This window comes from Aspergillus mulundensis (genome assembly GCF_003369625.1).
Source record: "Aspergillus mulundensis strain DSM 5745 chromosome Unknown scaffold_3, whole genome shotgun sequence".
Lineage (NCBI taxonomy): Eukaryota > Fungi > Ascomycota > Eurotiomycetes > Eurotiales > Aspergillaceae > Aspergillus > Aspergillus mulundensis.
The window spans coordinates 591880-618589 of NW_020797891.1; the positions used below are offsets into that span (position 1 = coordinate 591880).

Genomic DNA, 26710 nt, shown 5'->3' on the forward strand with positions numbered 1-26710 from the left:
GTCTTGGTCCAGCTGTACGAAGATGTCTGGTCGTTCGACGCGCCTGAAGAAGTGACAGAGGTATATCCCTGCCCTAGTGATCGATCAAGCGCGTCCTTACACTGACATGGCACAGGAAGAGCTCGAGTGAGTGCGCACTGCCTTATCGAGCATGACTGGGGCTGTGATGGTGGCTGAGAATGGACTGACCGTCTCACAGGGCGATTTCCGAGTGAGCTAGGCGCTGCACAGCAACAGTCTAGTGGGAGGCTGAGCCTCGGCGGCAAATCAAGAGAAGCGCTGAGACCTTTGATCCAATCATTGTCTGTTTTGAGTGTTTTTGTCCTGTTTGTTCGCCCATGGCGTGTTCGCCATGCGGGCGCTTTCGGTGTCACCGTCGCACTCCGTAGTTAGATTTGAATAAACCCAAGGCGTACTCGCTTCCTCTTTGTTCTTTTTTTCAGTGAGTAGTATATTAGCAGCCGAACGCCTTCTAGACCTTGGTATTGATCTAAATCTGGGACTTCGGAAAGGGCAACCATGGAGCTCGATATGATGACGCGACCGTATGCGCCCACAATACAGGGGTCCTCGGCCAGGTGGCCGAGGTCGGATGCCCTCGACTTGTACTCCATCATCCCCTATGCAGAGGATTACCAAGCTCGCGCAGATGCAAGAAGATGCTTCACCACCAGTGAGTCGATATGCAAGGTAACTTGGACCGATGTTGATGGGGGCGACCTAGGTAGGTGGAGGTCCCGCCAACGACAACGGAACTCCTGCTGACAGGGGAAGTGACCGAGAGGACTTTGAGCTCCTTGGAGGAGCTCCGCAGCCATAGAAGTCTTCATGGGGCCCAGAGAGGCGGGTTGAGAATCATGTAGGTGGTCTCGCTGGAGCTGAAGGACGGCAAGCTAATTGATCAGATCCATCAACCAGCGCAATTCTTGGAGACCGCTCAACGTGACTCGAGACGTCTTTGAGGAAGTCGTCGATATCATTGACGCCTCGTCGGACTTGCTGGAGTTGCCCCTGTCTTTCTTCCAAAAGAGCATCGCGGTCGAGGAAGGCTTCACCAGCGCCCCTATTCTAAAGCTCAGTGCCGACTCACTCGGTAAGTGCCCTCCAGGTTCAAAAGGGCACCGGCTAACCCTTACAAGAAATCATTTACATCATCAAATACGCCTTTGAGAAACCACTGGATGAGAAGGGGAAAGATCCCTGGGTGCTACGACAAACTGGGGTGTACCAAAAATACGACTTCGCAACCAAAAGCAACACCTGGCTCTTCCTCAATCCAACTGTCGACTGTCGATTCCAAGACCGTCTGAAGCGCTATCTTCTATCCCCGGCAGAGCGTGCCTCACTGCGGCGCAATCCCCTCCTCGTTCACAGCATCCTATTCGGGACTTTTTTTTCTGCTTGGAGAGATTATCTGAAGCACCTAGAGGGACGGATGCTTCCCATTGTAGGTCTCCATTTCAGTATCGCGGATGGCCACTTGAGTAATCGCTGATGATAAAGGCCAACACCACGGTGGCAGCTGAAATTGACAAGCCGCTGCGGGTGAACCACGAGTCGTTGACGGCGGTTCGCAGCACCGAGAATCGATGTTTGGCTCTGCAGCCCATATTCCGGTCGCTTGACAAAACCTTTGAGGTGTTGCACCAAGCCAACGCCGCCCTTGCAGATCGCGGTGCGACCGAAAAATATGACGTGCAGATGATGAAGCAGCTGCTTAACAACTACTCATCCACGGTAAGCTCATACGGTCAGGCGGCATGGTCACTGCAGAGCCGCACTTCACGGATCGCGGCACATATTACCGACACGCTGTCATTCAAAGATGCATATATCTCAAAGCGGCAGACCGAGTTCATGCTGCGGGACTCAACCACCGTCCGTGTCATAACGGTCGTAACGTTGGTGTATCTCCCGGCTACCTTCATGGCTGTAAGTGAGGCAAATTTCCAAGTCGGCCACTCGCTAATCTCGCGTAGACTCTCCTCGGAATGAACTCATTCTTTGAAATGGACGAGAGTCGAAATGTCGTTGTATCCCCGCAATTCTGGATCTACATCGTCTGCTCGGTCCCGCTCACGGCTGCAACGCTGTGTTACTGGTGGTACTTCCAGAAGGCCAAACAGCGGACTGAGCGATCCACTACCGAAGCATTAATGGTGTAACTTTTATTTTAGGGCGGAGTTCTGACTTGCATAGCGAGACGGTGTGTTTCAGATGAAGGAGTTGGGCGGTTGCGTTGATTTTGTTCGGTTTTTTCCACTCGCACGGGATTGGTTTCATTGCAGGAGCAAGTGGACATGATGCCAGTCACACTTCAGCGGCGATACCCATCTCAAGAAACGACCCAGAAGAACTAGCGATCAGCAGCTTCAGCTGGTCATCCGCATCTCTTGTCACCGCGGCATCATCTAGGGCGGGTGCGTAGGATAAGCGGTTAATTTTTGCGATCCCAATGAAATTGGCTCGGTCTAGGGCATGAAGGGGCAATAAGTAGGCCCGCAGCCCATTATTCTTGCCGATCAAAACAAGGGTTTGCCCGTCGTGACATACAAACATACTGTCGACATCGATGTTGAGACGTCTGTCATTGTACGTCCGCTTCGCCAAGTTGACGTGCAGGATTCGACGATGGTCGGAGACCACGGCTAAGCAAGGCTCGGCCGCTTTCGTCACGAACAAACAACACGTAGTGAAAAGGTTTCGAAAAGCCCAAGGTGTCTGAGGTTCAGGTTAGTCTGTAAATGAAACTTCAAGAGAGCCATCTTACCTCGATTGCGACCGAGAAGTCTTTGTAGCATCTTCCACTATAGGTTTCCCAAGCCCTGATGGAGAATCCGCGAGAACCGTCTTGAGTGATGATCACTAGGAATTTCCCGTCCGGCGTAAAATCCAAAAATCGTACTTGCGCCGCGGGGCCGACCGCCACCTTCTCGAAAATAAGGTTGGCAGCCGTGGTGATTGACATTAGGGAGCTGTCAGAAACCGAGTTCGAACGGCTTGTGCGAGGGACGGAGTAGGTGTTTCTGCACAACATGAGCGAATGTCCAACAAGAAGGCCAGATGAAGCTCACCCTTCGTTTGCAGTGTCCATTAGATGTTGAGTGTAGGCGAGGTAGATCCTACAATCGGCTTCTGAACCTCTTGGCCTGTCCGTCATAATGAATGCAGTGAAAGCTCCGTCTGAAGACATCGCAACCCGTTTGATATATCCCATGTGGTCGTAAGAAACTTTCACACCGTCACCAACACGTGCGGATCCTGACGACCTCTCGACGTCGTATATGATACACTGCGGGGGTTAGAAGCAGGCTCCAGTAAGGATAGCATGGCAGCGGTACCTGAAAGTTATCTGCGTCGAGACTGCTACAAATAGCGTTGGCGCTGGTAGCAAAGGATTTGATTGTTCCATTGGGTATGCGGAGGGGTTGCGGGGGTGGCATCTCCGACCGCCGCCCCAAGGCCCTCATTATCTCAGAGACCGTCCAAACCAAGATCTTCTGCGACGAGAAAAAGACGAGATAGTCGCCATCTAGTGGGGCGAACCTGAATCCTAATCCATTCGTCCCAAAATCGTAGTCAAAGCTCTGCAGTCGAGTCCCTGCTGACTCTGACGTTCGATGTCTCATTCGAGCGAGCAGTCGGTCTAGAAGTGAAACGTGACCTACATGATCTTGAGCCAAGGTCGGGGACCGTGGAGGAGCGTCTTGGGTAAAGTTGCTGTGTATTCTCTTCAGGGCGAGTTCAACGTCTTTCGCCGAGGCACGTTGGCGACGGATAGGATGCAGGACTCTGCTCTGCAGGTAGTCAAGCGACTCTCGGACCATTCGTGATTCCTTTTCATCCCCCACTGCGCTCCTTCTTAGCTTATCAAACCAGTCGATCACCGCGGGCGCGACACGAGGAGTTGAGTTCCGCGGCTTGATGTAGAAATAGTCGCCCTCCTCGCGCTCGCCGCGCTTGAGCGTAAAGTCGTTTACTCCCTGAGGTCCGTACAGCATATAGGTTATGACCAGCGAAAAGATACAACCGAAGGACCAGACGTCGCTATGAGTCGTTACCTTGTCGTTAGGAGTGGCACACTCGGGCGGTAGGTAGATCCCCTCAACTCCGGGCGCAAGGCTCGAGTATTCCCGATTCCTCACTCGGGTCAGACCAAAATCGGTGATCTTCCATATTTCTCTCTCCATATCAAATGCATCGAAAACAAGCACATTGCTCGGTTTCAAGTCGAGGTGCAGGCAAACCTTGCCCCCCGAGCCTCCATGGAGAAATGCGAGTGCACCAGCCAGGGCCACGCCTCGTTTGAAAACGATGGCTTTCTGCGCCAATGTGATAGAGCCTCGCAGTTCGCTGCCGGATTCGCCACGGAATTTACCGGTGAGGTATTGCTGCAGGTCGCAACTCGCCAGCGGAAAAAACAGGCTGTTGGTGTCGTGATGTTGCAGAATAGCAAGAACCATCACCAAATGGTCGTGTTTCTGAGGTTGCTCCATAATCTCCTTCAGGACATCTAGTTCGATGGTAAAGGATTGGTGTCTTTTGAAATCCTTTCGCGCTATCCATGCCGGCTCGTCGTTCGCAGTACGGTCTCCGCTCAGCCTGAGGTGGCGCCGTTCAATCTTAACTTTATAGACCTCGCCAAAAGCGCCCCGACCGATTCTCTCTTGCCTTTTATACGGCAGCGGACATTGAGATCGATAGCCCTGGTAAACAACGTCTCCCTTCCGGCGTAGTGTGACAGCGCAGAACTGAAATTGGGTGTCGAAAAATTCATTGGCAAGACCAGGGAAGAGGGAGTCGGCGTCGGCAAGAGATATTGGGAGGTCGTCGTCTGTTAGTCTTGGATGGTCATAAAAGATGTTATCGCGCACGATTAGACTCGTGAATTGCCGCAGAATGTTGTTATCCCCGGGGTGTCGGATGCGAAACACGACCGCAAGAATCGTACTAAAACCTCGTCCAATTCGGCGTACCAAGTCCGGCACAATATCAACCTCTGCATTTTGGGAAAAAATCAACGATCGGAACAACTCTTGGAGGCCTTCTTGGTTCATGCGAAAGACGTCCCTTGCAGTTCCATTGGGATAAAATGGCCGGTCTTCGTAATTTCTCACACGCAATTTCAGAAGGCGATCCAAGAGTTCTTCACATATCTGGTCTATTCGCTCCATCTCCGCCTTCGCGTTTGGGTATCGAGTGGCTCGAAACGGACGAAGGGTGCACGGGAATGGGCGAGGGGGTCGCGGACAGGAGTCATTCTTCCAGGCTAAAGAGAATCGGTCTAAACTTGAACTGAGAGCGGGCTCGTTAGGATAATACTCCATGACTGTTAGTGACAGCTTGACTTACCTCGTTGCGAGTCGTAGGCATTCTCCAAAGTGAGAATCTGAGCCTGAGAGGAGTCGATGTCTGGAGATAAGAGACCGCGTCCGTTACCGACGTAGCGGCGACCTTAGAGACCGCTGGGCAATTTCACCTGCATGGCAGACCAAACTGATTTGGACACGAGCGCCTCAAGCGACAGCCAATGGGAGCAAGCATGGTTAAAGGGTTCGACAGCGGCAACGTGATGCGCATTTCCCCGGTTTCTTGTGATAGGCCGAGTGGAGGGCCTTGTCCCTTCGTGGCTGTGTCAGCGGTGGCTGAATACGGAGCTGAGCGCGAGCTCGAGGCACGCGGCTCTTGGGCAACAAGGCCATCATCGCGGGATATTGAAATGGTAAATAACCACTTCAAGCTCGCAGCGTGATTGTAAAGTAGCGAAGCTCATTGCGGCAGGAAGATGGTGAAATGGATAAGCGTCGTGAGAAGTTGACGTTATTGTTGGAAGAGTTGGTTCTCTCAAACGGCAGGAACGCCGCACGTGCTGCGCTGTCACGTGCCCTCGACACTGTCAACACAACGAGAGCTTCAACTCCGACCAGGCACCATGACTCTGGAAATATCTCTGGAACTGGGCTTACGGCGTCGGATCAAACATGCCCATTGCTTAGAATAAGTGCCTACGATATGCTTGCTGATGTTCCACGTCGCCTCCTCATCGTTTCTGCATATGCCCCAGTTTCCCTGACAAAATATATGTTTTGGCAGCACCGAACCGCAACCAACAAGCGAGAAGGAATGAGACAAAAACGATCAAGTTGCAGGACAATCCTAGTTTCTTCTCCCGACGCTCAGCTCCTGCCTTGACCACTGATGGCAGCACTTTGCATCGATGACCGCAGAGGCGTAACAGTCCTGGATGGATTCCCCGCATTCTCGATCCGGTCGGCACTCGGATAACTTCATCTGGAGACCCCGCATCCTACGACGATCAATATACAAGGGCAGAATAATCTGATTCACAGTCTACCACAGTCAATCTGGCCATTAGCACAATGTCCGACATACCAACCTTTCGCAATCTCTCCCTGGAGCGACACGGCAATGTGTTCGTCATCACCATGCAGAAGCCGCCCGAGAACCGGCTGAACACCTGGTACTGCCAGGAAATCATCCGCGCATTTCGGACGATCGAAAAGATACTCGGACCTGATAGTGAAGGTGCGGTCATAACGCGAGGGAGCGACGCGAAGTTCTGGTGTACGGGCCTGGAACTGGACGAGTCCGACACCAACCCGTTTGCGAACTCAGACGGATTCTACCCGGCAAGCATCTCGCTATCGGTCACTCAGATCATGGCTAATTTTCATTTCTGGGTCTAGTTAGTGCACACTGTGCTCGATTTTCCCTTCCCTACAATCGCGCTTCTCACCGGGCACACTTTCGGCGGCGCGTGCCCCTTCGCCCTGGCACACGACTATCGCATCATGAACTCTAAGCGAGGCTTCTTTTCAATGCCGCCTGTGAATCTCGGTCTGCACTTCGATGGAATTGGATCTCTACCACGCCTGAAGCTACGGCCGGACATCGCAGCCAAGATGCTTCTGGAGGCTCATCGGTGGACGGGAAAGGAGGCACTCAGAGATGGTATTGTGCATGCCGTGGCAGAACCAGACGAGATGCTCGATGCTGCACTGGAGATGGGGAGAAAGTGGGCGCCGAAGGCAAAGATGGGGTAATTACAATCTGGCTCCTTGATAGTTCAGTCTGGAGTGAGGTGCTAATGAAGACAGGGTCTATGCGGCGTTGCGAGCCGAGCTCTGGGGAGAAGCGATCACAAAGTTTCAGCGCATTAGCTACGTTCATGGACGGTTGACGAGCGCACCGGCGAAGGCGAAGATTTGATCAGACTTTCTATCGTGCTCCTCATCTTCAGCCAAATTCTACATCGGCACCCAACAAGGTGCCGTGCCAACCGTGCCATTCATCTCCCATGGACCGAGAAGCCTATGTATTTAATACAATACAATCTACAACTTTGCTTTTGCCTGGACCGGATCCCAAATTTGCACTGCTTTGCAACTCCTCCACCCATCTGGGAAATACCTGGGCCTCAACACTTTCTTCTGCACCTTGCCGGTTGCACCCTTCGGTATCTCCCCGTCCACTATCCTCAGCACAGTTGGCATCTTGTACCCAGCAAGCACGCCTCTAAGGTCTTTTCTCAACTCCTGCAATCTCAACCCCCTAGGCTCTATTGAATCTTTCAGGGTAACAACGGCGGCGACCCGCTGCCCAAACTCCTCATCCTCGACACCAACAACCATGACTTCGGACACATACTCCAACCCCAGTACTTCCCGCTCGATATCGAGTGCAGAGATCTTGTATCCCCCACTCTTGATAATATCGAGCGAAGCGCGCCCTTGGATGAAGTAGTTCTCTCCTGACTTAAATGCAATATCACCTGTTCTGAAATAACCTTCCTCATCGTGCGCGCTTGCGGTCGCTTCCGGGGCGTTGAGGTACTTGGAGAACATATTCGGTCCCTTGACAAGTATTTCTCCTTCATTTGACAGTTTCAAATCAACGCCTGGAGAGACCCGTCCCACGCTATTCGCCGGACTCGAACCATCGATATCAGCTTTGAGCACAGTGTGGAACTCGGTCCCGCCGTATCTCGTCAGAATCTGCCGCCCATCAAGCATTCTCGTCCAGAAATCCTGGATCGGTCGCGGGAGCGCAGAAGTCCCACAGAGAAAGACCCTTACATCTCGCACCCCAGCAATATAGTGTTCTTGCTCGTTGATCGGCAAGGGGGCAATATGCGTCTCGAAATATCGCATAAGCCGCGTATATATCGTCGGTACGCCAGAAAAGACAGTAAGCCTCTGGCAGCCATTCGCGGTTGCGTTGCGCCTTAAGCGCTCCCATGTCCAAGCGGGATCGAAGCTCCCACTGCGGAACTCAATACACCCACCGACGACAAGCAGCGGTAAAAATGTCACACCTATCCCAGTGGCATGGTGAACTGGCAACAAATGCAAGACTGTGTCTGATTCATTCAGGCGATAATGATCGGCTACGTCTTCGGCTGCGGAGCTGATGTAGCTTCTTCGTTGAACGGCACCCTTGGGTGGACCGGTTGTCCCGCTGGTGAAGATGACCAGGCCGGCGTTGTTCATGTTTGGGACGGGGCTCGACGAGATTGTAAGGGAGGAAGCTGGCAGTTGGGTTCGTTGTAGGGAATGGGAGACTATCGCGTGTGGTAGGTTGGCTTTGTTCGGGTCTGAGGCTCTGATGGCTTCCTTGATGCCCTGCGCCAGGGGCGTTGCATCGTTCGAGGATATGACGGCAACGCACTGAGCGCGCTGAACAAGCGATTTCGCTTCTTGCACGGGAAGAGCAGGTGCTACGCATCAAAGTCAGCAACGACTCCTTCAGGTGCTCATGTTGGTCCAGGTCAATTTACTTATTGGCACCACGGCAGCCCCCAAAGCAAGAATTGCGATGAACCCAACGGCATACTCATACCCACCTGGCGCAACTAGCGCAATGAACACCTCTTCATCATTCTCGAGCTGTTTCAGAGTTTTCTGATTGAGGGTGCCTTTTAGCACCCGCCGCAGGGCGATCGCATCGGTCAGAAGCTGCAAATATGTTCTCTCGATTCCGGCATTAACGTCCCTGATTGCGATTGGCGGCGATCGGCGATGCGCATAGCGGAGCAGTTTCTCGAAGAAGGGCAGGTTTGGGAGGACGGTGTCGCCAGTATGTGGTGGAACAGTGAGGGTTCTGTCACCAGTCCTCGGATCCATGACCATGACCATGACCTCTGAAAGCGATAAACTCAGCATTTCCGCAAACATCAAGAGAACAGAAAAACATAATTCACCCTGGTATTCCGCTCTACCCCGCATGATCCTCGCCGATTACCCCGGATTGGAAGGCTGGGCAGCCCCGCCGGCTATCGGTGCTTCGTATAAGCTTCCTCGGGTATGCGAAAGGTGGGGAGGATATACCAAAGGTATGCTGCCTTCCTGAACTAGAACAGTCAATGGTCACAGAAGCTCGGACATATTGTACCTTCTCTAGTTGTCGAGATGCCTGACTTCATAGACTCCCTCACCCTAGCTGAACCCAGCGGTCCCTCCCTGCTCGCCGCTGAGCGTGCCCGCTCAAACATCTCAATCAACGAACTGGCAAATCACCTTCTCGGCCATGATGGTTTCTTACAACGCCAGTCCAAGGTCCTTCCGATTATCCTTTCCGAGCCGCTGTTCAAGAAGTCAACACAAGCAAATATCTCCCGGCCCGAGCGCTTCAAGCTCGCACTCGCGCGTGGGAAACTCCTCCGCCGCCTCGCCGACAAACATGGCTGGACACACGCCGAACATGAGATGGCGGAGTACCTCGTCGACGATGTCAGTCCGTACATGCTGCACATGGGAATGTTTGTGACGACAATCAGAGAGCAAGGCAGCGACGAACAGCGAGCGCAGTGGTTACCAAAGATCGAAAAGTGGGAGATCATCGGGGCGTATGCGCAGACGGAGCTTGGGCATGGGAGTAATGTGCGCGGACTGGAGTGTCAGGCAAGGTGGGATGCGACCACTAGGGAGTTTGTCCTGCATAGTCCAACCCTTACGGCCAGTAAATGGTGGAATGGGACGCTGGGGCGGACGGCGAATTTTGCAGTTGTGGTCGCGCAGTTGATGCTTCCCGATCCCAAGGCCAAGGGACAGAATGAAAAGGAGACCAAGTATGTCTCATACGGCCCTCATCCGTTCCTGGTCCAGGTGCGCGATCTCAAGACACATCAGCCGCTTGAGGGGATTGTTATAGGCGACATTGGACCGAAGTACGGCTATCCGAGCATGGACAACGCGTATATGCTGTTTGATAGTTTCAGGTAATCATCACTTCCGTCAACTTGGAAATGGCGCTGCTAACTTCCATTTATCAGGATCCCGCACTCTGCCTTACTCTCCCGATACTCATCCGTCGACCCAGAGACAGGGCTCTACTCGAAACCCGCCCAGCCAACTGTCGTATACGGAACCCTCACATACATGCGCTCGAAAATAATCCAACACGCCCGCCTGGTTCTTGCAAGGGCTGTGACGATTGCCGTCCGGTACACAGCTATCCGTCGCCAATTCGCAGACCGCGACAGTCCACCAGATGACAAAAGCACCGAGCTGCCAGTACTCGACTACCCAACCGTCCAGATTCGCATCTTACCTCTACTTGCCACGACATTCGCGCTTCACTATACCGGGCTAGCTATGCAGAATATCTACAACAACACACGTAAGGAGATCGAATCCGGCGACTTTGGTTCTCTCGCGTACATGCACAGCATGTCCTCCGGACTCAAGAGCCTGTGTACAACTCTGGCAGCAGACGGGATCGAGACCTGTCGCCGCGCACTGGGAGGCCATGGATACGGAGGTGGAAGCGGCCTTGTCCAGTTGAATACGGACTACCTGTCGAAGGTCACGGTCGAGGGGGACAATTGGATGATTACGCAGCAGACCGCTGCCTATCTGATCAAGAAAGTGGCAATCGCACTTAATCCAGCCGCTAAAGGGAGCGGGAGCGATGAGATTGATTTGCAGTTTAGGACCTATCTGCCAAGGGTTCAAGCGGAGGATAACACCGTATGCGAGTACGATATCCTTCGAAATGATTGGGACTTGGTTAGGGCTTTTCAGCATAGAGCTACGGCGTTGGTATGGTCATCAACCTTCCACAAAACATACCCACCGACAGAAACTGACTTCAGGGTAGGCTTATGACGCCTACCAAGATCGCGTGGTCAGAAAGAAGGGGTGGACGTCTCTCATGGTGAACCTCCACAAACTGAGCAGAGGTACTCTTTTTCCCATCATTCCAAGTGAAGCAAATACTGAGATCACCAGCACAATCCCAGTGCGTCCTTGTTACGCAATTCTACCTAGCACTAACCTCAAACACCGATCTATCGAAACCGGCGACGGATGTCCTATGGGACCTCTACCGTCTATTTGCACTCTTCACACTAGAAGCGGACAGATACGAGTGTAAAGCCCAATCTGTCTTAATGAGCTAAGTACACCTAACAGCTAACGTCAAACAGTCTTCGCCTGCAACGCCGCATCAAAGCCCGACCTTGATGCCATCCCCGAACGAATCAACGACCTGATGTCCCGCATCCGTCCTCACGCCGTCCGCCTGGTTGATGCGTGGCAGATCCCGGACTATCTCTTGGACAGGTAAGTCCTCCACTCAGCTTAGTAGCGCCGCAGGAGCCATAGTGAGATTGTTGAACTGATTTCGCTAGTGCCCTTGGGCGTTCCGACGGCCGCGTCTACGAGGATCTGTTCAACCGAGCGCACCGGCTCAACCCACTGAATAAGATTACTGTCAATCCGAACTACTGGGATGATGAGATTGTCAAAGGGGAAGGAGGAGGCGGAGAGGATATGAAGAGTATTCTCGCAAAATTATAGTGACACTGCAATATCTGCTTTGGAGTGACAATACCAACCTCGTATATATTGCCTGAGTGCTTGGTAAATCCCCAGCCTAGCCTTCGCGATGTAAACAAGAAAATTATGAGGTAAATATAGGATCATGCTTTCCTACTACCTTTCTAGCTTGCTAGCTACTACCATACATAGGTTATACATCGTGACAAGACCACCAAACGAAAACAGGTAGGGTAGTAAACCCAAACAAGCTCTCTAGCTCCCACAACCAAAGACTCCCGCGAACTCTGTCCGGGCAAGAAGTTTAATGTTTCAAACCGCTGCAGAACCCCAAAGCAAAGTATCCATAGCACCACCTCGCCCTATCACATACCGCGAACCGTTGACTCAGGGCGAACATCCCTCATAAAAGCGCAGAGATTCCCATCCATAAGCTATGCTGCGAGAAGCAACTGTCTTGAGCAAACCTCAAGTCCAACGAAGCCATGGGGGCTCATAACCTATCGAAGGACTGGCGTAAGCGCCGGTCAAAGACCATGAACCAACCGCAGGCAAGCGGCCCCATTTGCTGTGTGACTCGAGCACTAGATACTCCACTGAGACCGAGGAATAGAGGGCGCATAACCATGCCCCGCTGCGGAACTGGTGTAAGCATCTATGGATATGGACTGGCAGAACAAGCGCAACCTCGTCGATTAGGTGCTCGGGTCCGAACAACGGACACTCCAGGCAGAGGAACCCTGATTCTCAAAGGTTGCCCTGTCACGTTTTTGGATGGACGATGAAGCGCACGCGCATTTCGCTTCTCGGATGCAATTGTATCAGAAGCCCGAGACCTCCCAGCTGTTTGCAGAACCTCCATCCGATCCTTGTAACTTGAGCCTTGCTGGTGAATGAGACAAGGCAGGTATCGTCCCACGTAGTCCCCAAGTGCAGGGAGTTCTAGCCTTGGTAGGAGTAATCCAAGGCCGGACAGTTGCGAAATATTGGATCTCCAGCTGGAGCATTTCGGTAAGTGAAGGAGATGAGCAAGATAATCCCTTTCACGGGAAGCATAGATATGAATGATGGGTAGGTTAGCCACAGAGCATGCGGATCCGTCAGAGCGATAAGCCACCTGCAGTGATGAAGCGGAACATTCACGTATTGGCGTCTCCAGCCTGTAGTTGGCCAACTCTCCCGGATGCCGATGGGGTACCAATAGCGTATCTGGAATCCCTGCAATCCGTGCATATGGCTTTCCCCCTTTGCCCTTGTCCAACCCAACGACCTCGACCTGGGGAGCATAACCTGTTGAACTGAGTGACAGTCTGATCCCGACTATGAGCCCGAGCACCCCCGCCGGAGTGTCAAAGTGTTGTCCGCGTTATCCATTGACCACCATTGCAATAAGTACGTCACCCCTGTCTTCAACCCCCGAGGTATGCTGAGCATTATGCCACCCTTGCTGGTATATAAGTAGGCCCTGTAAGCGTAGTCTCCCACCAGTATGTGCTGCTAACCCAAAACCCATTCCCGGGGACGTGTTGCATCTGGTGTAGATAATGGTTTCGGCTTAGTTCAGAACGCATGATTTGTTGAGGTAGTTTGGGTTGGCTTCGGCGCCGCTACTACCATATCATGCCGTTGGACCGGCAGCGGCACCATGGTCCAGACGAGAATCTCCGCATTCTATCACCGGGCTTACTCAGGTCTTCTTGTAGGCGCTCAGTAGGCCCCGGAACAGTCGCGTCCAGCCGAGAGAGATTTCCTGATTAGGGCCTCAAAGGCGTTTCGTGGTCGTGATGCCGTGGAATATTCTCATTTCGTATGGTGGAGTCTGGGTGGCCCCCGAGGTTGCAGTAGCTGATCCTGCAACTATCATCACCTCGCAGCCGTATAGCGAGGCCCAAGACTCAGGGCCTGAGACTCGGCTGGGAGCAGAATCAAGTCATAGCATGATTTGTTCTCATTGAACCATCCTGAGGTGTTTCGAACCCGTTTCACCCGTAAATCGGAACATGGTATACCCCATCAATGCTTATGAACTGTTCTGAACGCGACAGACTGATGTCGGCGTTAGCCCTCTGAGCCACCGGATCATCTTCGACGTTTATGTCAGGAGTCAAATGCCGAGGTCATGGGCTGCTTCAACACCAGCGCGAAAAGCGAATCCCTCTCACGGCAAAACCCAGAACCTCTGCTTGCTGCTCGCCGGATATCATGGGCACGTTGTTTGCGTCTGGTCTCGCTCTTTCCCTTTTTCCGCTTGCTCTCTTTGGAAATCTCAATACCTGCAAAGCGGGTGAATTGCTCGAAGCGCCCACACAAGTGGTATTGTTCGGTCCATCCACCCGAACGGCCTGTGGATGGGATAATCCCGCAGCTCCATCTTTGTCCACGAAGTAGTTTGGAAGTGCTTGGACTATCAAATGCAGGTATGGATGTCTCCTCGCCCGGGGCCAAGACAAGCATACTGTGGTAATGTGGCCAACTTCTGGAACAAGACACTGCTGTTCACAGACCCAGAGAAGCCCAAGAATCCTAGACGTGATCATTGCTGGTTTTCCCATGCTCCCGAGTATCGGACCACATTTTGGGATAAGGGTTGATGGCTAATGCGGCCTACTATTCCCACTGCGTTTTGAATAGAAGATAGTGTGTTCCGCCGTCCTGAGTCCATCTCTGCTATCACAATAGACAGAAACCACCCCTCGACACCACATCCACTGTAAATGTGGGCCTTTTATCAGGCGTGACTAAAGGATGATAACCGCCACGGAGCTATCATTCATTGATGACGGCGTGGTTAGATGACAGATCTTGGACTCCACCATTGAGTTTGCGTTTGAGCCATGTTCAACATTAGCGGAACGGAGCGGAGGAGTGGTATAGAGTTCACTGGGCTGTAATGACACTCCGCATGGCACGGATAAAAGGCACCTCCACGATGGGTTAAGGACAGGCCGCGCCAACGACTCTCCACACTGTGAGCACGATTCGACATCGGGGCTCAAAAACTCGTCGATCTTCAACAGTGATTCAACCCCTTATAGGCCGAGTGACGACGGAGCCATGATCAACTGCCATACTTCCAATGGCCCATTCTCCACAACACAGGGCGCTCGACCGATTCGCTGAGTTTCAGAAACGCGTTCAAAGCCTTCACATCGCTGGCGCGTTGGGAAAACAGATGAAGATGCTCGAGTTGTGCGTTGAAGCTGGATATCGCCCTTAAAAAGCCCCTGCCAGGTGGAAGGGCTATTGAGTGCAATACCCGTCCTTCCGAGAGAGTATACTGGCGGAATTCCGCTATCGGTGATAACTTTGGAAAGACATCGGTCCTGCCTCTGGGTTCAGTGTATCGTATCGTGCCTGGCATCTCTTCTGCGACCCTCCAGTTCAAAAGCAGACGTGTGGCCAACGGTTTATTGGAGGCGACGCCTCGCAACAAAGCAGTTGGCAAATCATCCAAGCCAAGACGCAGTGAGAATACTCGTCCGGATTGTTGTCAAAATCATCTGGAGCCGCCACTTCCTGAATGAGGCCAGCGTTGGTTGAACGGTCACGTAAAGCAGATGTATCAAGAGGGCGATGGGACCAGAGATGATTGGATATGGAGGGCTTCCAAGGGCACGTTGATTCCAGGCATAATACTGCAGTCAACCACGGTTGTCCGAGGACCACCATTGCAAAGTGAGCGTCACCCGTCGCATGGCGTTTAAATCTCAGCACATGTTTGGCAGCGTGGATGTTATGTCCAGTGATTACCCCTGTTAAGGGGATGGGCCCTGACCTTGCTCCCAAGGTGCACCGCAACATTGCGCGCCGCAATCGAATCCAACCGGGCATTATCATACCGCATTGGACGCATACTAATTGCTGTCCAACTCGCTGATGTTTCCTAGGTATCATGCCCCCCAGATCTCAGTCACAGGTGACGTACTCAGTGAGAACAGGAAGCGCCTCGTCCATCAAGGTCTTCTCGGTCTCTTGCAGCCTACTTAGCGTCGGCGCATCCCCTTCAAATCCTAGTCAGCAGCCCGCGCGGTAGACGCACTTGACCGTTTAAATGCGTTCCGGGGTGTGTCTTTCTCTATCTGCTCTGGCGATCTTGCTCCGGTAGTGCGGGTTGGAACGTACATGTGGAAGATCAACCAGTTGGAATGGCGGATTGCCCAGCGCACATACATCTGAGAGGGTGAATGAGCTGTAGTAGAACCATTTAAATGGTCGATGCATTTCTGGGGTTGTGCAGGTAGCTTCCGACTTCTGTACGAGCAGTGCCCCGTGGGACTGCAATTGCGAAATTGCTACTAGGCGATGAACCGAAGCTTCAAGATTCCGGGCACGCAAACAGAACCGGCCAACCATCATTTGCACCAGGAGGTCGTCAGAACCATGAATCTTTGCTTCGAATGCCCCTGGAATCGTCCAGGCAAAGCGGCAAAGCTTTGGAAATGCACGAGGTAGCCGCACCCCCTGTCCTCATCACTATCACCACCATCACCGTCCGAAGAAAGATCGTGCCGTGGTAATCGGTCGCCGAAAGCGTATTGGATGAGGCAGATATTCAGATCCGTACTATATTCACTCGGATTTCGACGTAAGTAGGGAGACGCCTGGACAGAAGACCCATGGGAAGGCGGGAATGATGTTCATCAAGCATCCAGAGAGCCAGAAACATCCTAGAGGAGTAGGTCCGCTATGCGGACGTGCAAGTCTCTCGCGGTCTCTGGCTATTTCGTCCTTGACAAGGAATATCAGGCGCGTCTAAAGAGATGAGTTAGCCTCTAGTGAGAGCAACGGCACACTTCAAAGGGTAAGCGTTACGCACCTCGATGCTGGCATGCTGGGTAAATGCAAGATGGCCTCCGCCCATCAGGTCAATCAGAGCAAGAGTATTGTTTCTCGCACAGGAATTAGATCTTCTTTCGTACCGTGCGGATATGATGCCCCATCCAGTTGGTGTCACAGCCTTTCCCACCCCCGGCGGAACATGCATCGTATCCGAGTGCGGTGTTTGGTCTGTAAAGGGCATCCAAGTTGAATCGTTCAGTGTTGAGTCCCATGCTTCCCGTGATATTCCACATTCCTCTGGCCATCATTCCCTTCCGTGTCATGTCTCTCGAGGTTCTCTAGACACTTTTTGAACCCAGACCCTGCGGCCACTTGGTCGTGCTTAGTTGTGTATATGGCCCCAATGCACATTGTCTCCTCCTGGTGCTTGACCTCGTTCAAACAAAACAGGCAATGTCGCCTATGGTATTCGAACACCGTAGGAAGGCCGTTGAATCCTCTTTCGTAGGTTTGCATAGGCAAGATCTTCTGCTGTCTAGTCGAAGACTCGTAGTGCTTCCTGGAATGCGCAGCAAGGTCATAACAACCGAGGCAAAGGGGCTTGGAACCATGGATAAGGCGGTAAAACCTGCCCAGGACTTCTTCCAACCGGCACAGTATACCGGCCGTAGCACATGGGGACTGTGACGGGTACTGAACCTGTGCCATGGAGAGACCCGTCCGAGTCCAAATTTCAGGCCGTAACCTCGGGTACCTTCAGTCCAGGAACATGTGTATTCAGAACCTGGTTTTCAACAAATATGGGATGGAAGACTGTTGCAATGGTAGAGGCAATAACACCAACTGCACCGGTCTGTTTGTTTGCCCATTGCTGTCTTCCATGGCCGTCTTTCGAATCTGTCGATTGATTCGTGGCAGTACATATGAGAGTCGCTTCCCGTGATAAACATTAACATCTGATACACTATCTTCAGCTATTGCTCAAAGGGAGCCAGGCTCAGGCAACCCTCCAGGGCGCACGGCTGTGCCGTGGGCTCACTTCCAGCCGAGATGGGCGCCATATGAAGAAAAGGAGCACAGTCTGGAGAAGATGTCGGGCCAGGAACGTACGGCGGTAGCCTCGCTATATCGTCACACGCCTGCGTTGAATATCACCTACCCAGGAATTTTAGACTGGGTATTTGGGATGGTTTTCCACAGAGAAGAGAGATGGCAAAGAACGAACACGTCCTCCACCCTGGTTTTGCAAGGAGAACAACATCTCATTCCAGAGTGTTGCCGAAGGGTCCTGCGCTGAGCGACTGGGTACCATAGTATTGAGACAATTGAACTCCTTGATCCTGATCCCAAGTTCCTTGGTGTGTTGAGCCCACCAAGACACGACGTCCGTTTTGCAGGTGCTCAAAGTATTCTGATGGGTGTCTGAGCGTACTTAATGAAAACAGCGAGGGAGGACTGAACATGTATTGGTCTTATACATTTGTCCCAGCGATCCTTTATCCGCAAATATAGTGGCGACGCCAATTATTCTGTTGCAAGTATGAGTTTCTGCAGGGGATATGGTCCACGGCGAGACCGGCTGTTGGTAGGAGGCAAAGGTTGATAGTTTCGGTTCTCGCAGCTCAATATAGGCATGGCGATTTGGTAGGCCTCATCGCTGCTGTACTTGGCAAGTTGATGCAAAGCGAGATCGGCTGCACAGACATCGTGTAGGAGCCCCATATCGAGCGGCCACACAGAGGGCAACGTGGTACGGAAGGGTGACAGAGTCGGATCAGGGAAAGACCTCCATCAGTCTGTAGTGGAGCTCGGGGATATAAGCAAGCGGCCAGAGGAGCGTCAGCCGCAGCACCAATCTCGTTCGGTTGATTTGGATGTAGTAGGCTTGTCCTTCCTGATCTGCGCTTCGACAAGATCCCGCGGAAGAATGAAAACTCCGGCGGACCATGGGATGACGGAGACTGGAGTATGGCCGAAGTAAGTTTCCGGATCTTTTCAAGACAGCCACCCAGCAAAATCCATTCTATGCTTTGCAGCTCGGTGCGAATGATGATGCCTTCAGAATATCCAACACGCCAGCCGGTTGTGTGATGTAGCAAATCCTTCAACAGGGTATCAAATCGCCTAGTTGTTCTCGTTCAGGGCGCATGCAAAAGGATGTGTATGGAAATAGTAGTATCTTGCTCCGCGAGAAAGACACGAGTTTCTCCGTCCTTTTCATTTTGCCCGGGGTGACGGAGGAGGAAGATAAATGACAACTGAGATGCGTACCACTAGTGCCACTGAACCACAGTGTTCTTGGAAAGCGCTGCCGTGTCGAAGACCGAGGGAGGACTGGGGAGGTTTACCCCAAGAGACGATGTGTACTGGTGAACGGGGTATGAGCCGCGCATAACCCAACCAGCAATGATCGAGTCAACAACAGACACTGCACGAAGCGAAAAAGACTGACAATGCAGTGGAAGCGTGATGCCAGGCGCATTCGTCCGTACTGCATCGTCCCCCGCTGTTGAGAGGCTGGGTGAAGTGCTTGACTCACACGGGCAGGGAGCCATGGGTGCGTCTGCGATAAGTTCGGGTCCGAGGTAGAACGCTGCGTTTGTAGAGATGAGATGGTAAGTCTGATACGGACAGACAACACCAAGGACTGGTAACGTATGCTGGTAGGATTGCGCATTTTCCCAATCCTGCAAGGCTGCTTGGCCCGGGACACTGCTTGTCCGCAAGCCATGGCACGTAGACTGAATTCATCCATTGAGTTAGAGTGCCAGGAGGATGGTTGAGAAGAGCTGACACTTAGGTTGAGCACACAAGACAGATGGAATGAAATACGCAGACCCTCCAGCCTGAGCCCAGACACCAGGATACGCAAGTGAGGTGTTGCATCTGCGAGACGTCCGGTGGCCGTTGAGCGGACGATGGTGAAGGAACAACCTGTGAATGGTATGAAGGTCGAGGCAATCATGCCTGAAACTGGGCGCCGAGGTGAAGCAAGCATCAGGCCGCAGGCACAGACAACCTTGGAATGTACTGCTCGTTCAGCTGCAGGATCGGGCCACCGTGAGATATTGGTGCTGATACCTGGGGGAGCTCGAAGTGCCGACTGTGGCAAACAATCCCTCACATTAGCACCAGCTTGCAGCCTCTTTCTATGCTGCTTGTTGCTTAAGTCGGGCCTCACATTCTTCTTCCTTGCGCTTGTCCTCCGTCACAATCCCCCTCCTTGCAGGCTTGTTGCACTCGTCGCATGTCCTACCTCTCTCCGAGCAGTGGTGATGCTTCTCATGTATCGCCGACACACAAAGCACACGCGGCAACTAGAGTGGCCATTTTCGCCATATTGGCATGAAACTTGTAGCAGTATCATGGTCAATGCTTGTGGGCGGGCGGTGGAGACCTCGACATTGGATGATGGTCAGGAAACCCAAGTATATATTGGAGATTGATCAGAATAAAATGATGGTACGCACACTCAGTGCGTCTTCTTGGGACACGATGCAAACCCCCACCATAACGGAGTTCTCTCCGGTCGTCAAGGCGTTTATGAAATGGGGTACAGAGGCTCTCCAGAAACCCCCATGATAGGGTAGTGAGTGTGTGCAATGCTGGTTTGCTTCCAGGCGCGTGAACACAGAAAGAGACAATCTCTCAAGATGGCGAAGGACCCAAAACCCTGGGCCCGAGAACCGCGCCATGCCCGGCCCTTTGAACCACACGTTTTTACCAGAAGCTTGGTTAATAATCAGCTTCATTCGTCACCTTCTTCATGTCTGGAGCACCCTTCATACAGTCTTCCTTGAGACCAGAAGGATGTTGAGTTGAATCTGGACTTGTTCGCTTCACCTTCGGCAGCAGGGTTCATTGCTTTGAGTGTTTTGACGTGGATGTCTGGGATACGGCATACTATGCACAGTCTAGTGCGTACGCGAGCATCTCTTCATCAATCTCCTGCATGGAAGCCGTGATGTCAATGTTCTGTATAGCGGAAGGGTTAGCCAGTCTTCAATGACGGTATTGATGTTGGATAGCTGGAAGGGACACAAACATCGGTCTTCTCGATTGTTAACGCCATGGGAACGGAGAAGGTATGCTCGAGAAGCATGGTAAATAACATTATTCTTCGGCCGAGTCACCGTCGCTCGATGCTCTCCTCCAGCAGGTATAATCACGACTCAAATGCCCGACCGTCTATCTCCACCACGCCTTGCGCCTGGGCATTCAAAAATATACCGAGCACCCCAGGCAGCGCTTGGCGTTCGGAAGTCTCTCGACCAAACATCGAGGTAGAAAACTTCCAGATCTCAAAACCCGGCCGTGGGCGTGGAACAATGCTTGTACACTGAGTCCTCCTGTAGCACGTTGCAATTTGGCAACAACCTGGGAATCCCAGATCATGCTGGAGGATAAGGAGAAAGAGTATAGGTGGTAGAGCAGTGGATTCTTACAAGACGACGAGGGTTCATGCCGCGGTGAAACTCATGTGATATTCTCGACCGGTCAGCTGCCAGCGACTGCAAAAATACTCAGATATTATACGCGAGGACTGCGGTGACGGTAGGCGAAGTTCACCTCTGCCGGTTTAACGGGTTGCATAGGCGCCGGCGACAAAGCATGATGGCCGCAGTTGCTGCCTCTCGCATACCTTCAAGGAACAACCATGACTTGACTGGGAGTGTGTATTTGCATCGCCCATCACCCGAACATCGATGGCCGCGAATCGAGTTGAATTGGAATTAGAGTCTAATGACCTTGGAGGCAGCATTAGGCTGCAGTGATGTCCCAGCCTGTCCGGCATCACTACCTGCCGACTCAGCGTCCCACACGGGTTTTCGATGCCATGTTTGGCCAGATCAAAAGTGGCTGCTCAAAGAGGAAGATTGCCCTTGAATTCGCGATTCCGTCCCCTTGGTACTTGGACAGCCGTCGCGGTACGCCGCCATCCACTCCTGGTGCTCCTGATGGGCGCATGCTATCAGAGGTAGCGAGAATTCATCCGCGCTATATGCATGAGCTGGACAAAGCAACCTGACGACATCTGCGGGAAATCACTGTTGTTGCGGCTGTATCTTCTGACGAAAACCAGTTTGTCGCTGTTAAAACCCATATCTTTCATAGCACAACTGCCGTATTTGGCTTAAAAGAACCACCTTAAGCATGGGGAGTAGTCGGATGGTTCACACTGGCCTTCCACCAAAGAGCATCCATTGCACGCCAGGCAGTTGAGCGCGAGGGTACGTGCTTGATGACAGATCTCGAATCCATGCGGGACGCATTGCGCCGGTCCGAGGGGTACGGTATAGCATCAGACATGCATGAGGCAGAGCCTAGTAAAGGATTTGTGAAGTGACTGCCCATGTCTGTCAATGGATATTTCCCCCGACGCCGTTAAAATTAGGGCATCCTCCACCCGGGTGAGAATGTCTCCTAATTTCGGGGCAAAGGTTCACCACGGAGAGATGACGACAGCTCTCGTGCTTTCCTGGCCTGCTCTCAAATTGCAGCAGGGAATATGCTCCAGGACGATCCTTGAACACGCCACGGAAGAAGACCCCTGCTTGACCCAGCAATTTCGTAGGTAACCGCTGGTCTACATTCTTAGACATGCAATGCGCCGTGGTATAGACACTAGACACCGGTTGGAAGCTGACCTGAAGCGAAGTCGGCAACCGCGACGGAGCGCCAAAGACCACGTCTTTGGTATGGAGCTCTTATAGACGTAAACAATCTGCTCACTAGAACACGGTCTAGAGGTTCTTGAATCCGGCCATCATGGCCTGGGGGTGTGTATGGGAGAATCGTCCAGCGAAGCAAAGGGGTTCTTACTAGCAGATTTCGTGCTAGCCTTCATATCCTCGTCTGTCTTTGCGAGGCATCCTCAATGGTACCGGCAGCCGGCGACTGGCACTGGAGCGAGACAAGTAGCAGGCTGGCGAGGCAACCATGTCAGAGTCCAGGGCCATGATGCCAGACAGTATGTTATAGAGCAAGTACGGCTCGAGGACAGATGATGAGTTCGCCATAGACTTAGACCGGAGATGCCTTGCTTATTCAAACTCCAGCGCACGTCAAGGAAGCCGCCGCACCACGCGAGCATGATTTCGAGCACCTGTTGTTTGCGTCCGAGAGTGAGAACCCGCGATAAGACTTTAGGCTTCTGATTCTGAGACCATGTAGATGATCTGAAACGGAACCTTAGCGCAGGCTACTCGAGTTGAAAGAACCTTAGATATGCGCTTACCTAGATCAAGCATGGACGGGAAGTAAATACCCTCCATAGTCGTGTTGTCGGGACACGTCGTTTTGCCTTCAGACAATGCTACTGCAACTCAATGATGGCCTCGAAAGCTCGCTATCTCGACCTCGACAAAAGACCGCACCGTCTGCAAGAGATGGTTCAATGAGTATGGGGCATCTATACCACATCAATTGGCCCCGTCGTTGTTTTCAGTTTCCAGCCATTGAAGATGTCTCATGAGCCAAACCATGCACTCGCCGTCGTGCCGAAATCAGTTGGAGACGGTATCCTCGCTTCGATGACGATACAATGTGGATACTGATATGTGGCGGAACCGAGGGAACACCGCAGGATGCATGCAAGAAGTGGATATGATATGGCCCTTATATCGCCGTGGACTATGGCTTCCTACCACCGAACACCCCACGAAAGCAGTGCCTTGCTTGTGTTCTCAGTATAATGCTGCAGTAAGAAGGGCACCTGCGTGAGTGATCTTGCTGGCAGCCGCTGTTAGTAGATCGGTATGGAAGGAAAGGGAAGGCGACGTAGGCTCTTACTAGCTTCTTGTTTGCGCCCTGTCCCACTTCTATATTCTCTTTTCTGGTAGCCGGGATGACAGGGGCATAGAAAACCATGAGCCCTGGATGCAACGACATGCTGGCGCCGAGATCCGCAGGGGCCCCAGATGGAGTGGCATTCTGGGAGCCCAAGTTGGTTTGATCAGCTATACATAAATCGGCCCTGGCCAGGGTATACGCTCCCTATTGGCGGCAATTCCGTTCGACACGTTGGACCTCGCTGGTTCGTGTGGGAAGCCTTTCGTGCGCCAGAAGGCGACAAACGCATAAGATGTGCTCCAATCTCCATGGCTTTCGACCGCAATTGTTTAGTTACACGCGGATGGCTTCAACCTTGGAGGAGTAGCTTTGTCTTGACTGTCGCCCCTCTGATGTCGAGGAGAACGTTAGGTTAACGATGGTTGCCCGAGTGCGGCCATTGAGGTCTGCGCATCCTTGCTTTGGGGAGTCTGTTGTCAGCAAATATATTATGTCCATGAGCTGAATCCGCTGCCAGTAGTACTTTTCGGAATGTATGGACAAGTTGGAGTGCAACGCGCAGTGCGCCCGGTGGCTGGTATATTTCTCCCAGTGTTTGGGATGGAGTGTAGAAGCAAGAGGGGTATGAAACAAATGTCGAGGCCCTTCTAGACCGACGCCCGCGACATGGTCGGATCCAGTGAGTTGCAAGGGTAAAGCTCGCCTGGGTAGGATATTGGTAGTAAGCCCAACGCTTGTTTCGCAAATATCAGAAAGGTGAGGGGAGACGCGGAGCCTATCAGGGTCATTCGTGGTAATTATAGAGTCCAGTTATGGCGAGTGTGCTTTTTGCCAGCAAGGAAATCTCCTGCAGTAGCCGGTTTGGTTTGCCTGGACCATATCCCGGATGTCAAGCACATGTACGTAAAGCTCGTTCAATCCCGTTCGGAATATATATATGGATTGCCAATGGAGGGTACCGCGGCCACTGAGCAACTGCTCTTATTGTGCACATGGTCTAACACCCCAAGGGTCGTGCTCTACCTTTTCAGTTGGTGATTCATAGGAGCTTCATTGAGGTACTGTCAACTCCGCTGCTAAGCTCCGGGTGAGCTCCACCAACAACAATGATAGGTTTCTTGCAGCCCGCACCCATGATAGCAACGACAGCATGGAGATTGCAATGGGCTATGCGCTCCACAGCCACCTCTAGGAGCATCGCGCGGGTAGTGAAGCCGTCGGATCGCCGGAAGGAAGATGGATCGGTAGTATCAGGGAAGGCACTGTCGACTTGCTTATGGCAATGCACTGCATGGGCCCTCCGGATATGGTTTCTCATGTGGTTGCTCGGTCCACATGATGGTATTGATGCAAAGAGTCCGTTCTTCATCACGCCGGCGGAACTGTATGGCCATATGGCATGGCGCATCGGCGGTTCTAACACCCAGCATGCTTTCAAATGCTGTCCAGCATCCGGACGCATGCAGCTAAACAGGATCGTAGTACCTGCCAGGAGCCCATGGGTTCATCGCGGCCCATACGCAAACAACGCAAAGAACAAAAAGTTGTTGATCAGGTAGGGGCTCGAGTAGCCTGAGGGGTAACCATACTGCATCGGGAGCACTAGACAGATTGTCAAGCCGTGAGATAGTATATAGTGAATAGATTCAATCGCATAATAGATGAGACCGACGATTTGCCACTCTCCAAAACACGCCTTCACAATGATACTGAGGGCGAAGTGGAGGGGATGCACGGCTGCGGTGGTTTAATTTGAACTGCAAACCTAACTGTACCCGACTGGGACGGATTGGAAGGCATTTTGCGTTGATCAACAAGCGTATGGCCGACATCAGAGGGAGGTGTTTGAATCTGGCCCTTGATATCATCAGGGTGTCGGCGGACCAAGTGCAATGGTCTGTCCTAGCCCACATGTATTTGAAGGGCAGCTGACATAGACCGATCGCCGGCAACGCTTAGATACAACAGTTCGTTTGGCATTTGTTGGGAGTGCAAAGCTGTGCCGCCGAGAATAAGTGAGAAAGTTGACGCAAACCGTGAACGATGTTTGACAAGTCCATAGGGCAACGTAATCACTACCTGAACCCGCGAGGGAAACGTGGTGTGAGGGCGACGCAACTGATATTGATAATTATAGCTGGTTCTGGAACGTCAAGTGCGATCAATTGCAGCGGTCAGACCGGATGTAACTAATGTGATCTTATCTGCGAGCATTGAATAACGGCGAGAAGAAGATGGAGTCAAGGCCCGGGAGTTGACAAACGGCGCCAGAGAGTAAACGATTCATGCCCTATCGGCAGTGTTTCTGGGTTCTGGTGGACAAGCTATCGGGGCGCCATCGCTTCTCGGCGGGCATAATATCAAGCAGCCAGTGTCCTCTTACAGGTTCTGCAACTGATGGTAGTCCCAATATATTCAGATACCGCCTGCAAGCGCTGGCACATTGATCAGGCAGCATGATAAGGAAGCAGTCATAGTCTGAAATGGCAAATGTGGTAACCCTCAGAGGGCGTTGCTTGTGCAGCGTCGAACTGCGGATGGCGGCTCGCATGGATATGATGGACATCGCAGGCCGTTGCTCAGGATGGTATAACAACCAAGGCCATGGCAATGGCAGCACCATGATGTGGTCCCGCGGTCAAGCCAGACCCAATGTTGTTGTGCTTCGCTGCGCTCCATGTCAGGTTCGACACCCAGCCCTCGTGTCTTCCGTTCTAGACAGCCAACGCATCAGAAGTAGGTCGGCTATGCGCAAAATGCCTCCTATGCCTTGAGCTGAGGTCCAGCCGTCCAGGTTCTGCCATGTCATCGGCGTTGGAAAACAAAAATCGTTGGGATCGCGGCACTGGTAACAAGCGCGCGTCCCAAGGCCTGAGAGGGCTTCCTCGATCTAGGTCGGCCTGGTAGCTAGATTATTGAAACTTCTTGATATGCCCCTCGTCTCCCCGGAAAAAGGAAATCTCGGGGGCGTGTTTATTGAACGAAACGGACGCCGCCGTCCACCTGGACAGAAGATCGGGTGTCCGACGGAATGTCTTCAGCGTTACAAGAAGAACATCCATGAGGACCGCCGCGTACCCTTCGTCCCAAGGTCGTAGACGGCCCGGGCCGTCTTGGTTCACCAGCTCAGCCCCGGTCTGGTTGCTGACCTGCTGTACGGCCAACCGGAAACATCATTCCAACCTTTGGCGCTTGTTGCTATACCCTCGCCCTGAGGTCACTGGGTGCAGAAGCCGCGTTTCGAACACCGTTGCTTCGAATCCACCCAAATCTGCCAGCTCCTTGGCCAACATCCATCCGGAAAGTCAGTCGCTTATGGTCCCTCTACGCCACCCAGCCCT

At 52.5% G+C, this 26710-nt stretch overlaps 6 protein-coding genes across 6 annotated transcripts; 3 read left to right on the forward strand and 3 right to left on the reverse strand.

The window, feature by feature from the left end:
- Window positions 1-519: 519 nt before the first annotated feature.
- DSM5745_03972 (uncharacterized protein) lies at window positions 520-2165 on the forward strand (the record flags this gene model as incomplete). Its single annotated transcript, XM_026745988.1, has 6 exons — window positions 520-724; window positions 775-859; window positions 906-1093; window positions 1140-1447; window positions 1504-1932; window positions 1980-2165. 6 exons carry the CDS (start codon window positions 520-522, stop codon window positions 2163-2165), a joined length of 1401 nt encoding a protein of 466 aa, XP_026604984.1.
- A 145-nt stretch (window positions 2166-2310) lies between these two features.
- Window positions 2311-5327, reverse strand: DSM5745_03973 (protein kinase family protein; the record flags this gene model as incomplete). The annotated part of the gene is made up of 4 exons (XM_026745989.1): window positions 2311-2721; window positions 2771-3026; window positions 3075-3292; window positions 3342-5327. 4 exons carry the CDS (start codon window positions 5325-5327, stop codon window positions 2311-2313), a joined length of 2871 nt encoding a protein of 956 aa, XP_026604985.1.
- A 1053-nt stretch (window positions 5328-6380) lies between these two features.
- On the forward strand, window positions 6381-7064 carry DSM5745_03974 (enoyl-CoA hydratase/isomerase family protein; the record flags this gene model as incomplete). The annotated part of the gene is made up of 2 exons (XM_026745990.1): window positions 6381-6668; window positions 6708-7064. The coding sequence occupies 2 exons, from the start codon at window positions 6381-6383 to the stop codon at window positions 7062-7064; spliced, it is 645 nt and encodes a 214-aa protein (XP_026604986.1).
- A 291-nt stretch (window positions 7065-7355) lies between these two features.
- On the reverse strand, window positions 7356-9149 carry DSM5745_03975 (uncharacterized protein; the record flags this gene model as incomplete). Its single annotated transcript, XM_026745991.1, has 2 exons — window positions 7356-8737; window positions 8798-9149. 2 exons carry the CDS (start codon window positions 9147-9149, stop codon window positions 7356-7358), a joined length of 1734 nt encoding a protein of 577 aa, XP_026604987.1.
- A 279-nt stretch (window positions 9150-9428) lies between these two features.
- Window positions 9429-11819, forward strand: DSM5745_03976 (uncharacterized protein; the record flags this gene model as incomplete). Its single annotated transcript, XM_026745992.1, has 6 exons — window positions 9429-10237; window positions 10292-11060; window positions 11119-11200; window positions 11250-11390; window positions 11447-11582; window positions 11651-11819. 6 exons carry the CDS (start codon window positions 9429-9431, stop codon window positions 11817-11819), a joined length of 2106 nt encoding a protein of 701 aa, XP_026604988.1.
- A 4548-nt stretch (window positions 11820-16367) lies between these two features.
- DSM5745_03977 (uncharacterized protein) lies at window positions 16368-16782 on the reverse strand (the record flags this gene model as incomplete). The annotated part of the gene is made up of 2 exons (XM_026745993.1): window positions 16368-16550; window positions 16615-16782. 2 exons carry the CDS (start codon window positions 16780-16782, stop codon window positions 16368-16370), a joined length of 351 nt encoding a protein of 116 aa, XP_026604989.1.
- Window positions 16783-26710: the final 9928 nt, after the last annotated feature.